Source organism: Herpailurus yagouaroundi, unplaced genomic scaffold, assembly GCF_014898765.1.
Source record: "Herpailurus yagouaroundi ecotype Mexico unplaced genomic scaffold, PumYag 67641, whole genome shotgun sequence".
Taxonomy (NCBI): Eukaryota; Metazoa; Chordata; class Mammalia; order Carnivora; family Felidae; genus Herpailurus; species Herpailurus yagouaroundi.
The window spans coordinates 2,543,050-2,558,124 of NW_024420442.1; the positions used below are offsets into that span (position 1 = coordinate 2,543,050).

The 15,075-nt window shown below is 48.6% G+C and overlaps 1 protein-coding gene across 1 annotated transcript in view; it reads left to right on the forward strand.

Annotated features, from left to right (window-relative positions):
- Positions 1-13,723, forward strand: part of LONRF3 (LON peptidase N-terminal domain and ring finger 3) — a 38,973-nt gene extending 25,250 nt beyond the window's left edge. Inside the window, exons 9-13 of the mRNA XM_040467976.1 lie at positions 1,352-1,473; positions 3,340-3,498; positions 4,156-4,318; positions 5,346-5,495; positions 8,364-13,723. Coding sequence (XP_040323910.1) covers positions 1,352-1,473; positions 3,340-3,498; positions 4,156-4,318; positions 5,346-5,495; positions 8,364-8,519 — 750 coding nt within the window. The 3' untranslated portion in view covers positions 8,520-13,723. The remainder of the gene's footprint in view (positions 1-1,351; positions 1,474-3,339; positions 3,499-4,155; positions 4,319-5,345; positions 5,496-8,363) is intronic.
- The last annotated feature ends 1,352 nt before the right edge of the window (positions 13,724-15,075 follow it).

A 15,075-nucleotide genomic window follows, 5' to 3' on the forward strand; every position in this document is an offset into this window, starting at 1 on the left:
CCTGCCATCCCTTGCCTCAATCAAGGGGTGGGATTTTCCTGGCCTGATTGTGGGGGAGAGGCCCACGGTCCTTATACTTAAATATACATCTGTGTTGTGGTACCACTACAACATCCAAATAAGCAGAAAGAAGAAAAACCTACCCGTATGCTCAGCACCTGGAGAAAACCACCATTAACATTTTACTGTGTGCCTGTCCTGGGTTTTTGTTTTAGCATCAGTGGGGGAGTCACCTCCTCCATGGATTAGCTACCTCCCGAGTCATTGCTTTTCTCCAAAGACTGGGACGGGGCAAAGCAGTGGATCTTCTGCAGCCAGGCGATGGCAGTGGCTGAGAAGGCATCCTAGAAGCAGATGCTGTGGGGTCCCAGAAAATGTTCTCGTCTACCTCTGCGTGTTCACACAGGGTCGCACTTACACCATTTCCAAGAGAGAGAAATATTTTATTCTAATCGCGTTCACTGCAGAATAGACACACACAGCCCATGCTGGGAAAGGAAAAATAGTCTCGAACCAGCAATTTTATACTCAGGAGCTCCCCCTGCTGGGTCTGTGTGGGTAGTGTCCGTAGCAAACAGTTCGCAGATGTTTTAACTCCCGTGGTCTGGTTCACACAGCTCAATTCCCTCTACCTACGGATCCCTGGATATGCATGAAGTTAGTTAGGGGTGTTTGGGAGGATAGTAATAGTGACACTCGGGCCTGAGTTCGTTTCTGAATTCATGGCTTATAACATAATTTCAGTGATACCTAGATGGTATATTTAAAAAACAAATAGACACAATCCCCAGTATTTAGCTGTTTTGTTTTGTTTTGTTTTCAGCTAAAGTTAGAGGGAGAAAAATATTTAGACTGGCAATATCCAGAAGCCAAGCATTGAGGTGGGGCGGGGCGGGGCGGGACGGGGCGGGGGTGGGACAGGTCAGGAAAAGATCAGTGATGGACAGTGGCTTTCTCGTTCCCTGAACCTTTAGACCAGAGACTTCCAGCATATCCCAGATGGAGACCATTTTTGCCAGCTTGTAAATGCAGTAACCAATAAAAGGAAAAGGAAGGGTTTCCCCCCTTTTTTGACAAGAACATAATCTCCACTTGAGTGTTTTGGGAAAGCTAAACTTTTGAAACTTCAATGCGGGTCTTTTCCCCTTGTTAAAGTATTTTTTTCTAATTATAAAAGTAATCGCATGTAACATCCAGAGAATACGTGCGTGATGATGTTACCGGCTGCTAATGTGTGGGTCCAAATTACTCTCAATGTGTGGTTGATTCAGCTGTTCTGCTGATTACGTGAGAAGTGCTTTGTGGTTTTCTGATGGCTGCATAATGTCTCGGTGCCCTGTTGCCTCTATAGTGCTTGGCATCCAGAAAATATAGCAAAAATGTCATAATGGAAGAGCTAATAGCTAAATTCCTGCCAGAAGAATTCAAGGAACGCAGGCGGCTTTATGAAGAAGAAATGGAAGAACTTTCCAAGTACGTATTTGCATCTCTTTTCAGTTTCACTCGTAGCAGCTCGTGGAACTGAATGTGCACGTTTCTCCCTAACTGCTCACTTAGCAATATCGTGCTGGTAGCTTGATGTTGGCCTCGGTGGGCGTATCTACACTATATAGAAATTGGCAACCGCTATGAGCCGGAGCTTTCCACCCGCCGACAGCCAGCTGTTCGGCAGTCGCCAGCACGCGCCTGAAGACGCATAAGCCAAACCACCGACCGGGTCAACGTCTTGGCGCTAGTAACTGGGTGTCACTGGTAGGAGCAAACCGAAGCAGCTAGATCAGGGGAACTTACACAGCGTGCGGAAGGTTGTTTGCAGAAACCTCAGAAGGTGCTGGGAGGTTAAGAACCCTGGTGTCAGCCAGACCTGGGCTCGTGACCCAGTTTTGCCACAAAGCGAGTATCCTTCAGGACCTTAGGCAGGTCACTTGACCTCTCTGGGCCTCAGTTTCCTCATCTGTAGCTTGGGAATAGTGAAGTCCTTACCTCACGTGGAAGATCACATGAGCTAGCGCACAGGAAGCACTCAATACGTGGTAAGAGTAAGGCTGTTTCTTGTTACACGCGTCCTCTGCCATGCACATTTGTGGCTGAGGGGTGAGTCTGGAGGTGCCCGTAGGGCTCCAAGCTCTCTGCCTGGCTGGAAGGACAGACCGCCTAGCAGAAACAGCAGGAGGCGTTCTCTCACTTCTGCGTCTCATACCGCTGCCCTCCCACCTCCGGATCCCCAGTAGGGTCCTCGCAGCATTCTGGGGGCCAGGTTCCCGATTGCAAAAGCTGCTCTGGTTTTCTGCCCGCCCTGTAGAGCACATTTCTAAACTGCCACTGGTTCGTTTGAGTGGGCCTCTCGCTTCGAATACTGTGTTTTCCTGAGAAGCTAGAAACTAAATCCTATTGTTCTCATTGACTTACTAGTCAGGGCATCTTTATTTTTACTTCTGATTCTTAAATTCACCGCGAGTCTCTCTGAGCCCTTGTCTCAAATATCATTTAATGCTTTATTAATAAACACTGGAATATGCCAAGAGGGATTTCTCTTTAAAGAAATCCTAAACTGAATCCTCTGGGGGATTTGGGCAGATGGTCTTGTATCCATTGATAAGTTCCAGTGTTGGATTTAGCCAAGAAGAGAACAGTGATCCAGGAGGAGCTGGCCCCATTGGCGTAGTTTCCCATCAGGCTGTGTGCCTGCTTCTTCATGGACACTCGAAGGGTAGACCCCTGGGTCCCGGCTCCAGACCTTATATCCCAGTGTCTCTGGGGTGATGCAGCCCAGTTGTCTGGATTTAAGGGCCCCCAGTGATTCTGACGCATGGGAACGTCACTGGGCTAGAGGACACTTGCCTCTCTTGTTGCTCCCTCCTCCTCCTCCCGGCCGGGCCTGCCGCCGAGCAGACCTTCTGGGGGCTTTGCAAATTTGTAATGCTGATGAGACCTTGCAGAGATTTTCCCACCATCCCCCTGGAGAGCTGGGTCCGCTTTTACTGCCAGCAGGACACCTGAAGAGATTGTTCTGAGTAGAGGGCACGAGAGGAAGAAAGAACTATGAGGTTTAACTATCACCCACAATGTGAAGGTACTAGAGGATGTTTTTTAAGCCAAATTGGAATGTACAGAATGTCAGTTTCAATCTCTTAGCTCTTAGGCTAACCTCTGCACCAGTAATGGGACTTAGCCCATAGTGTCGGTTGCATCTCAGTATTTTTTTTTTTTTTTTAATCAGCCATCAAAACCTGAGGTCCCCTGGCCTTACTGTGGGGGAACCACAAAGTGACATTTGACCAACCTTTTTGTGTTCTGCTTCACGGCTTTGAGAAATCTGTCATTTGCTCTTCCTGACAGCTTGAATAAGAACGTGCCTATTTTCGTGTGCACTATGGCCTACCCCACGGTTCCTTGTCCCCTGCACATTTTTGAGCCTTGTTACCGTCTGATGATCCGTAGATGCATCGAAACAGGTACAAGACAGTTTGGCATGTGCCTTGGAGATCCTGTCAAAGGGTAAGTGAGGAGCTACGTGAGTAAATGGAGGTTGGGTAGAGAGGGATTTGGGCTTATTTGGGGTGCCCCCAGGAGATAGGGAGGCACAGCTCCTGAGATTTAGCCAGCTCACGACCGTGAGCACCCATAGAGACTGGGGTCTCTCTGGCCCCTGGTTTACCATGTAACAGGCTGCCTATTTAAAGGAACCCCAAGGATTAATCTTTTGTTAAACGAGCGGTACATACCATAAAACTTGTTTTACTGTAAGACCGCGGGACCTGGAGTCCCGTGCGTGGGTTCATGTTCCGGCTCCAACCTTGGAGCAAGTTTGCCTTTGGGCAAGTCACTTAACCTTTCTGTGACTCAGTTTCCTGATCGGTAAAGTGGGTACAATGATAGCGGGCGTGTTGGGAAGATTGGTGCGTTAATGCACGTAAAGCACTGAGCACACCACACGCAGTATATGCTCAATGAATGGGAGCAGTTACATTATTACAGGAAGATTTTTCTTGGCACAGGTGCTGCCTGTGGTGTAGTTGCAGCTGTAGCCCCCGGGACAGGCAAATAGGCAGAAGTCCCTGGAGGCACAGCCCGGGGTTACAGAAACGGCTGGGGAGCCAGGCCGCAGAAACAACTCACCAAAAATGTACTTTCTTACGCATTCCCAATAAGCAGGTTTGCGGAATATGGCTGCATCCTAGAGATCAGAAATGTTCAGTTCTTTGCTGATGGCCGCTCGGTGGTGGACAGCGTAGGCAAGAGGCGCTTCAGGGTCCTCCATCAGGGCCAGCGAGATGGTTACAATACAGCCGACATTGAATACATTGAAGACCAAAAGGTGAGGGTGGCCCGTGCCAAGAATCCCAGGGCCAGGCTATCCCTGTAGCTTGGCGGGCAAAGGTGTTTGCAGAAGAATTGCTCAGCGCTGTCGGGGGGCCTTGGGATTTCTCACCAAATGGCTGCAGCGACATCGCATGCCGCCGGCTTGCCGTTCGATTGTAGGATGGCAGCAGGAGCACCCCGTGCCCTGGCTTTCCCCCTGGTTAGTTGCTGAGTTGTATTCCTGCATAAGAAATGCCAAGCCAGATCAACAACCCTGGGGCCCGTTCAGCCCAGGGGTCAGGTTTCTGCCAGAGATACCAAGGGATAGATCTGGGAGTGATATCTACACCCACGTATTTTATGTACCAGTTCGTTTATGTTTTCAAACATTTCATTTTGAGATGATTGTAGATTCACACGTACGTTTGTATTTTTAAATGCGCGACCCGGCTAAGGGTTCTTCCCTATAATGCGTCATCCCATCAAGGAGAAAGATAACGTGTCCAGTTCATCCTTGGTTTTCTGGACTAATTGGAAGAACAAGAAGTAAATAATCCCACGTTCGTTTATATTTACATTCACCATATAGTATAAGGTTAGTAAATGTTCGATCGACGAATGAAGGTATTGGACTTAGGAAATAGAGTTACACAGTGAGAAACAGACACACCTGTGTCCCTCTTCCCAGTGGACACTGGGAAAGCAGATATGAAACGTGAAAAGGAGAGAGGCATAAGCTAGCATAAGCGAGCTCAACAGCACGCCTCCACTCAGGCCAGTTCGCATCTCTGGTTTTCAGTCTATCTTGCTGTTTCAGCTAATGCGCCCGGAGGAAACTTTCTGCTTCCTCCGCACTCAGCAGTAGTCACACACAGCCCACCCTCTGGCTGAGGAGCCTTTCACACACCACACAGGAGAAAGCTGGGTGGGCGAACCTTCCTAGGGACGCAGGCCGGATGCCCGAAGGGAGTCTGGTGTCAGCAGAAGCTTTGGGAGTGATGGAGAAGGGACAGAGTGCTTCATTTCCACTTTGATACTTTCAGGTTCAAGGAGAGGATCAGGCTGAGCTCATGGGATTACATAACTGTGTCTATGAGCAAGCGTCATCATGGTTTCATTCGCTCAAAACCTCTCTGAAGAATCGGATACTCAATCACTTTGGTCCAATGCCAGAGAAAGATGCTGATCCTCAGGTATATAAAAATGTCTCTCTGTAATGGGCTGCCCCCAGCAGATGAGAGCGCCCAGGGTTTGGGATTGGGTGGGTGCATGGTTGCCATTCAGCAGATCGAGTGCAGAGGGGGAGATAGATCCAATTTGGTACTGTTTCACCGGGCAGTGGGCATCAGGGGTAAGACTCAAGGATCTGAAGTCAGAATTGGAGTGATAAAGGAAAGCAGTAGGAACTTGGATCCCAGACAGGCTTTGAGACATAAGTCAGGTGAGAGATTGGGAACATAGACACCATCCACCAAAGAACCTTCAGTGGGAGTCCAGGTTCACACCATGGTAATGTGTTGGGGTGACAAGATTCACACAAAGGCCAAGCTTAAGAGAAGGGTATCCCGGGAGCTGAGACTAAAGGCTTCTATTTCATAACCGTCAGCCCCATTGCTGCAGGAGCTAGGAGACGGCACCAGTCGCCTTACAGGATTCCAGCTGCCAGACCGCAGCACCTTCTCCTCTCTGGGTCCCTCCCTGCTTAGCCCTGCAGATGTAGACCCTTGTCATTGTCCTCATCAGGGGTGAGCAGGTCCTGAGCAAACAGACCCAATCTTTAAATTTGCCCTTTGCCGAGTTATACCAGAAAGCAGTTGATTAGGTGCTACTGGGTCAAGTCTGTTTCCTGGGGGGACAGGCCCACTTGAGAGATCAAGCTGCAGATCGGAAGCTCTTCAGGCAAGTGGAGATAGTTGAGTTTCACCAACCCAACTTTGGTTGCCTGATAGATCGGACAATACTGTCTCTCTAGGACAAGGCTGGAGATAACTTAGTCAAGTATTTGCCCACCGTCGCCCTTCCTGCATTCTGAGCTGGCTCCCCTGCATCATCACCTCCGTGACTTCCTTGATTCTTTACTTACACTCGTTCCTGACTCTGTCACAGTAGTAAGAATGTGTATTTCTGATTTCACTGCCAACAGACTGATCCTTACCGCTCTAGCTGTGTGACCTTGGGTAAGACCCGCCCCTTTCTCAACTTGTCTCCCAGCTCTGGAATGAGGGAGGTGGATGAGGAGGTCTCTAACGTCCCCTCTTCCTCTTGCATCTGTGGCTACAGAACACCAGTCTGTTCCCTGATGGGCTGAAATGTCTCACTCTCTCCAGACCGCAAAGGTGGCCCCTTTGCCTCCATGCAAAGGCATCGTGAATGTTGAAGGGAGCAAGGCCAGTCAGTGCTTCCCAGTGACCCAGCTCCTGGCTCTGGGCCACTATGACTCAGGACTACATCAGAGCTCTGAGCAAGCTCATGATCAAGTTTAATGTTCCCCTTCACCTTCTGGAGAGCATTCTCCCTCGGTCAGGCAGAAGGTAGCGATCAGCAATGATACAGCAGCTTTCATAAGAGAAAACACAGATGCCACAGAGTGATTCATAAGGGCTCGATGACACAGAAAGTTGAAATCTTGGTTCATTTCCTTTCTTATTAGAACTGTTCTCACGTTGCTTTGGCAGCAGTCGCGCAAAAAAAAAAAAAAAAAAAAAAATCATCCAGTTTGATCCAGTCAGTGCTGCAGCCCCAGCGGTGCCATTAATAAGAATGTTCTAAGCCTCAGAAGGAGGCTTCTCAGAAGCAGCCACAAGTGTTAACATCAGCTTAAATATCTTTGTTAATGGCCCTGGGAAAGAAAGTCTAGAATATGTCAGTTTCATATTCAGAACTAATAATAGGATGGAGAGCCTGTTACAGATCACAGTGAGGGACAAAAAAGAATTCAAATGAAGCTATAGGCACAGAGAAGCCAAGAAGACGGCAAGGTTTGGGAAGAACCAGGTGAACCCATTTGGAGGCAGATAATCCCATGTGTAGGTGGTCTGACCAGAAGGTGGTTCTCCACAGTCCTAAACCAACCCTCCGCAAGTTGTGATTGTTTCAGGCTCCATAGGAAGTAAGTCACCAGTGTCTTAAAACGTGTGGCTGGGAAGCTGCTGACAGACAGAATTTCGGTGAAGGATTCATGTGGGATGGGAAAGCTCCTCATTAGAAAGAAACCTGGGGACGTAATACATTTCTGACATGAATGTGTTCTCAAACTGGAATGTTTGCAAAGGGGGGTTGCTGTGCTTTGGGGCCGTGGACCACAGGCTCCGGTTTCAGAGGAGAGGCTCGCTGTGGCCTTGTACAGCGACATGGCGTACGTGGACTATGTTGCCCGCGGCCAGAAGCAGGGAAATACAGGGCGTTAAGAGACCTGCCAAGCCCAAGGGATCATGGGAATTGAAGGCCCATATGCTGTCAGGTGTCCGTCCCGAGAGCCTGAACAGAATCTTGGAAGTGGACCAGACTGAGCAGTGGCTGGGAAGTATAGCGTATCTGTTAGGACACCGATGTGTTTGCTTTAACAACTACTAAACATGGCCGTAGCTTGAACCAGGTAGAGGGCTAGGGCAGCTCTGTCCCATGAGATCATTCAGCGACCCAGTCTCCTTCATCACAAAGCTCTATCATCCTTAGAATGTTACCCCTGTCTTCCCGATAGAAGAAGGCCGGTCACCACCGTGCTCACACGCTAGCTAGGGGCAAGAGAGAAAGAGTGAGGCGGGAGGCACATGCCCCCTTCCCAGAGCATGGCCCCGAGGTTTCGGCGTCCCTTCCCTTTAACATCTCATTAGCCGGAACTTTTGTCTCGCGGCCGCCCCTCGCTGCCGCGCAGTCTCTGTCTTCTGGGTGGCTGTATGCCCAGCTCAGAGAAGGGGGGGGAAGTAGACGTGGGGGTAACTAGCCGTCTGCCCGACACAGAAGCAGTTCCACCTGGGATGTTTGCCTTGCAGCTTGGGAAACCTGCAGGCCGATCTCACTTCTGCGGGAGTGGGGTGAAGCCGTGTGTTTCTCTGTTGTAGGTGAGCCCGAACGGTCCAGCCTGGTGCTGGTGGACATTAGCGGTTCTTCCACTGGAAAGCCGAGCTCAGCTCCCGTTCCTAGCGATGAGGTCCTTGAAGGACAGACTGAATGGGATTCGGCGAGTCCTGGCCTTTATATCCCGGAACCAAAACTAGCGAGAGTGGATCGCTGAGGAGAAGCCCCCACCCTCCCTGCCGGCTTGGGGGAGTCATCTTGTAAATATATCTAACTGCAATAACATCTTAACAGAAGGAAGTATCAAACAGGCATTTCCCTGCTGTTGATCGCAGAGAGGAATCGTGTAGAAAGGCCAGAAGCACGGGGCCTGTTTGAAACTTCCTGGCTGAAGATGCTTCTTGACATGCTGCACAACTACATGCTCAGCAGAGGTGTTTAAGAGCCCAGAAAAAAAAAAAATTCATTTGATTTTTGACATCCAGTTTTCTGGAAGTTTAAAATGGTTTTGCTTTCATTTTCTTTCTTGCACAGATAAATGTGTAGTTGAAATGTGAAGCACACATTCTGGTAACGCTGCTGCGTTATTTTCACGGACTTGGGTTCTCATTCCAGATGGTTCGGGTTTTATACGGCATTGTGTAGAAAAGAATGTTCATCCTTTCCGTTTTCATAATTTATTTTTTTTTGGCACCACTGTATCCCTTTTTTCTACCTGTCTGTTTGTCACTGTTTAAGTGTACGTTACTGAAGAGCCAGTTGCTTTATTTATTAACGTGGTTTGCCATCTACCCAGGGGGAAGGAGCAGTGCTAGCAACGTGCCGTTTTTGCTTTAAACACATTCTGCTGTGTTTGATCCCGGTTTGCGAGCCGTTTTTGTATCTGTCCCATTGGATGTGTAAAGGAGGTTCGGAATCACGCTGAGACCGTCGCCCGTCACGGGTTCCATGTTGCTTTCGTTTGGAATTCAACAATATAAAATACCTAAGCGATTTGGCAGGCGTTATGGAATAGGCCAGGGTGAAGGAAAACAATCCATTTTCTGGGTGGGACACCGAGCAGGGCCGAAGGAATGATGGCTCTTGAATGAAGACGTGACTCAGAGGGGCGTCGTTTGTGAGTGATCTGTTTTAGGCATTTATTTTCAGCAATCTAATCAGAAGGGTCTCTCCCTTCTCCCCAGGGTTAGTTACCTGGCTGGCGCGTATGAAAACACATGAAGGGCTGCCGGTCATTGAAGGCGGAAAGAAGCCAGTAGAGACAGTAGAACCCTTAAAAACACAGACACGCTGTCTTTCGGGTTCGTACATCTTTTTAAAGGAAACAGACGACGAACCCGTGGTTTTAGCTAAACGCTGCCTTCCCTCCTAGCTGCTGCGGGCCAAAGATTTCAACGTAGGGGAAGAACAGTGGATAAGAATGTAAGAGGGAGCCCTTGTTTAGCTTGCTTAGTGCTAGTGTGGTTCTGTCAGTGCCAGGAGAACCTGAAAAAGACTGTGAGGAGGGGGGGGTGTCCCAACGACGGCACGTGAGGAGATTAGGGCAGGCGAGAAGTGAATCACGCCATCCGTACCATCGTGCAAACTATCCCCCCACGTGATCCTTGGACGGACCCAGCGCAGCCCGTCTACTCCTTCGAGGAGAGGTGAGTGCCTCAGGGAATCGACCTGACTTCTTCCCACTACCTGCAGCCAGAAACAGAGGACAGAGTATGACGTGATCCACGTAAGCTGAAACCAAATGATCCCTCCTTCTGAACTTGCTAAATGGGTGCTGCATTGTCAGAGCGTTGTGTTGTGTTACCAGGTTTGATGTTCGCAGCCAGACTGGGCCGGCAAAGAATGGACGTATAGGCGTGGTTACTGCCCAAGCAAGCTCTGCAGGGCTCGGGGAGCAGGGAATTAAGCGTTCCTCTTCCGGCTCGGTGCCCAGCCAGCCAGAAGGTCAGAGCACAGTCCTCGTGAAATAGTTTCCTGTCATCTCGTGTAAATGCAGCAGAGGAAAGGTCGTAAACATCTGCGCTTGGTAGATGTGTTCCCTTGTGATTGAACTTCTTCTGGGCCCCAGTTTCCTCATCTAGCAAAGGGTAGTGACCAATGCCCCGTGTAGGGATGTTAACGGACATTATATGAGGTAACGTATGTAAATCGCTTAGCACAGTGCCGAGCACCTAGGAGACATCCAAAAAATAATAGCTGTGATTAGATTGTTCATAGTTACGGAATATCATCAGGGGCCCACACTTGCATAAAACACTGCCTTTCCATGCGGTACCCATATCTGCCCCTTTAAACTTGGCTGGGGAGATCCCCACCGCTGATTTTCGGACCATAACTTGATGCTTTACAGTTAATTCCCTTTGGAGCCACGTCTGTTTGGGAAAACGAAAAGACTCGAGAAGAGATGAGGGTCAGAGACAAGGGAGGCTTCTGGGCCAGCCAGTTTTCCCTGCTCCAATAAGATTAAAAAGCAGTGCTGTCTGGAGGTCTAGAATTGCCAATAAAAATCTTGGCCGTGCCAGGGTGAATGGGTTTCACAGTCTGACTTCTGTGCTTAGTTCATGGGATTTCCTTATGCTGCCCCAACAAACTTATTTTGAACCTGCTGTGTACCAGGTACTGAGCCAGGCGATTTCACATATGTGAGTTCATTAAATCACCTATTCTGCACAGCAGCCCTGTGAGATCAGTTATCACGCCCAGTATCACAGATGAGAAGGCTGAGGTTCTGTGGTGTTAAATACTTTGTCCAGATAGCACAGTTAAGCAGTTACTAGCATAGCCAAGATTGACGTTGAACCCCTTCCTTTGCATATGTTTAACATTTTAAACAGTTTGTGTTGCACGTAGTTGTATTAAACAGGCATGGCAACTGAGTCACCAAAGCTCCCCAGAAGCTCACAGTTCAGATGGAAGCTGCAGGCTCAATAAAATTCAGTTACCTCACACACATTTCTACTTAATCTCGGTAGAAAGGGAAGTTTGATTTTTTTTTTTTTCTTTAAATAAAGTTCCACATCCTAGAATGTTCCATGTCGGTAAGTGAGCACCTAACTCCAGCACACGTAGATCTTGGCTGGAACAGAGTTGCCCTGTACGTTCAGTGGCCTAAATAGACGTTTGGGTTATTTTATAGCAAGCTCTGGTTTCAGCAGTGGTGGGAGGCAGGGTGCAAGGCTAAGCCTTGGCTTTCTGTGGGATGTACTTGAATGGGGCAGTCAGTTGAATGTGGCCATTTTCGCCCCTTATAAATTGATTTTGCTGCAAAGCTTGGGTTTGAAGAGAATACGGAGAAAAGACATAAAGCTAAATCTAGGCCAGAAGTACAAGACTTCCCCCTTGGTAGATAGGGCCATTTATTTGGTTAATTTTCCTATCATGACCTAGATTATTTTTTCTGTGTATGTATATATATATGTGTATATATATATGTATATGTGTGTGTATGTGTGTGTGTGTGTGTGTGTGTATATATATATGTATATATATGTGTGTGTGTGTGTGTGTGTGTGTGTGTATACACATTAGGTACCAGGCAGATACTATGCCTTTCTGCTTTGTACTGTACTACCACTGCTAGCTAATAACCAGCAAAATGTAGAAAATGAAAAATGATAAAGCTAATTTTCTATAGACAACCTGGAGAAAAGAGTGCTTGCCCCTGACTTAATGGGGGCAGAGAACTGACTATTTCAAGAATTTGCCTTTTCTGAAAGCCGACTGCTTCCCGCCCCGTGGGGCCAGTCGAGTCGCTGCGTGTGTGGCGCTTCCAGCTCTGCCTGCGGGGCTGGCCTGGGCTCAGATAATCCCCTGTGACTGGCCGTGGGAGTCGCGGAGCTCCTGAGGCTGGCTCACAGCACCCAGAGGTCTCGTACTGTCCACAGCCTGCATGCTGTTGATGGGCCAGAATCCACTGGGGACAGCGTGCCCCTTGCCAAACTCCATTTCCAAGATGGGAGTTCTATTCAGGGACTCGGTCCTTGAGTTCCCAGCATGTTGACTTTGCATCCGTTTCCTTTTATCAAGGCAGAATCATAGCAGAGGGGTTGGGGCAAGGATGCAAATGGAAGGCAGCCCCCATAGTGGAAAAGAATAGCTCTTTCAGCCCATCTGGGGCCTGAGGGACGAGGTTGATTTACGATTGAAAACAGTTCTGAAAAGCAGCCAGCTGCACGGGGCTACAGCTTGGGGCCCTTCCTCAGTGCAGAGAGAAAGAAGGAAATGGAGTCATGTAAGATGTGCACATTCAGTTCCTCTTAGAATGATAGCTCCCACTGTCCAACTGTTTAATAATCTGGGTGGAGCGCATCCAGAGTCGAAATGAAGACGTTTTCACTTACAAATAGGTATTTTGCAACGCGCTACGTTCACCTTGAGAGAGAAGTGCCTGTAATCTCTGTTCCTGGTGTCATTTTAAAGCTTTCGCTTCATGACTTTGTAGCCGTTTAAAAATTTGTCGCAGCAAATGTGATTAACAGAAGTTTACAAAGCAGCACTGTAGCTTATGTGTCATGTTAAAAGTCGCCTAACGTTTAGCTAATGTAAAAGCAGCAACAATAAACAACAACAAAATAAAAGGAGAGCAAATAGGTCAATGTGGCATCATAGGCTTATCTGAGATACACTAGTTCCATCATTTTATGCAGTCCTCAGTAATGCCCGGATTAAAATATCAAGCAAGGCATTCAAACAGTGGCAAATGTGTCTGTGTATTTGTTATTCCAGTTGTTCGTTAAGCAGCCATTTTACTCTTGCACTGTAATAAACTGAAAGGGGAATTAAGATAATGCTTTCTTCCCCCCATATTGCTGTTCAACTACCTCTATATGCTTGGTTTCTCTTTAGGGTTTTCTTTCCTCCAAATCTGTACAAAAGCAAGATTTCAGCTCTTCTGCGTTGTCATAACAATGTGATATAGACAGTCTCTGTGAAAGCTGTTTGTTCATTAGGAATGTTTCCCGTTGTCTCACTTTGCATCTAACAGAATTCTACCCGTAACCTTAGGGCAAGAATTACCCAAATAGGTATCGTTTTTTGGAAGCCGAATAGAAAGGAAAGCTATTGGACCATTTAACTTGATCTCGTTCCCGTTGCTTATAATACGTTTGACCGGAAGACCTCTGGTCCAAGTAGCCTTGCACTTAGACACTAAGTTCTTATGCACTTGACAGTGAGGCCGGTGCGAGCTAATTAATGTGACTGATGTGTTCTGAAAACCTTGCCATAAACTGTTTTAAAAAATGCACCAGGAAATCTTGTTATTTACAGAATTTTGTCGAAGCATCTTGCCAATAATCCGCCCCTAGTTTACTTGTTAAGTCCATTCATATATTGGGTTTGCTTACAGCGGAACGCGCTACCTACTGTGTTTTCTTTGGCATTATAAAACATTTGTGAAAGTAAATGACGTTGTTTTTATTTCAGTTAAACTGTTTCTCAACGATGGGCTGTAGCTCAGGCCCAACGCGTGAACCTTTTGACAGGAACACTGGTAAAATTGACGGGGGCAGGGAGCGGTGCTGACCGAGCGGAGACCAGCAAGAGAGAGTCAGCAATGCCTCGTCTTCTCAGTACCTGTTGTAGTCTCCTGCCATCAGTGACTTTGTACAAGTTCTGTTCTGCCCCCGGGGGGGGGGGGGGCCGGGGGAATCCAAGTGGAGCGGGACAATAAAGATAAAAGGATAGCAAACTCCACTTGGGCCTGGCCTTTGTGTAACAGGGCCCTTTGGGTCACTGAGAAAAATGAGAACTCCTGACCAAGTAGGTCCCAGAGGAAATGCCTAGCCCCGTTGGACTTCTGTGCCCAGGCCGCCACTCTCTGGTGGTCGAGAGACAAAGCCCACCTCGGCCAGAGGCACACCCTTCCCTCCCAGGCGGTCCTGCCCAGAAGGCCTGCACGACTCTGAACCACCCTGCAGGCCTTGAGCGAAGCCGAAGCTGCCACTTTCTGCTTCCTCTCTGGGATCCAGCCTGGCTCCGCTCCTGTGAGTTCTCTCAGGCCAGAGATGTCTCCCTGGAAGGAGCCCCCAGTCTCAAAATGAGGTCAGAGCAAGAGAAGGAAAGAGCAAATGGCCTAGACCCACAGGCTACCAGATAATTTCAACTTTCCCTTCCTCCCATGACTTCATCACCCCCAGGAGGGGCTGAGGGGGGATGGGAAAGGGCCGGTGTCCGTACCGCCCACGTTGGCTTCTTCCAGGTAATGCAGAAATGCCCCCGCTGGACTTGTCCGCATTCAGCCCCACGTGAAGGCATGCCCTGGTCAAGGCAGGAGAGTGCAGGCCCCAAGGAGCCCTGCCTCTGGGTCTCTGAGCCCCTTTCTCCTCCCCTTTCCGGTTTTCTGTTGCTGACTTCCCCATCTCGGCCTCTGCTCGCATTGACCGGCCATCCACGTTTACCGTCCGCTTTTATACACACGTATTAGCAAGTGTCGCTGTTGCGTTAGAAAGCCCCAAGGAACCCTTTCTGCCTACCTTCTCGTGAGTCAACTTCAACGATTTTCTGGATGCCACAAGCGCAACGAAATTTTAAGTCCTGAAATAGCCCGCTCGCCCTAAGGCCAGCTTTGCTCTAAAAATCTTGCTCCTCTCACATTTTAGAGGGAACGTTACGGGAATATGCAGCAGAATCATGGGGACGGGGAGGGATCACTGCCCCTTTGGCCCATCGGGATACCTGTTGCCACTCCCAGCATACAACTACATTTTCTGCTCCTCCTACAAGCCCAAACGAGCTCTTACATGAGAGGACCAGCGG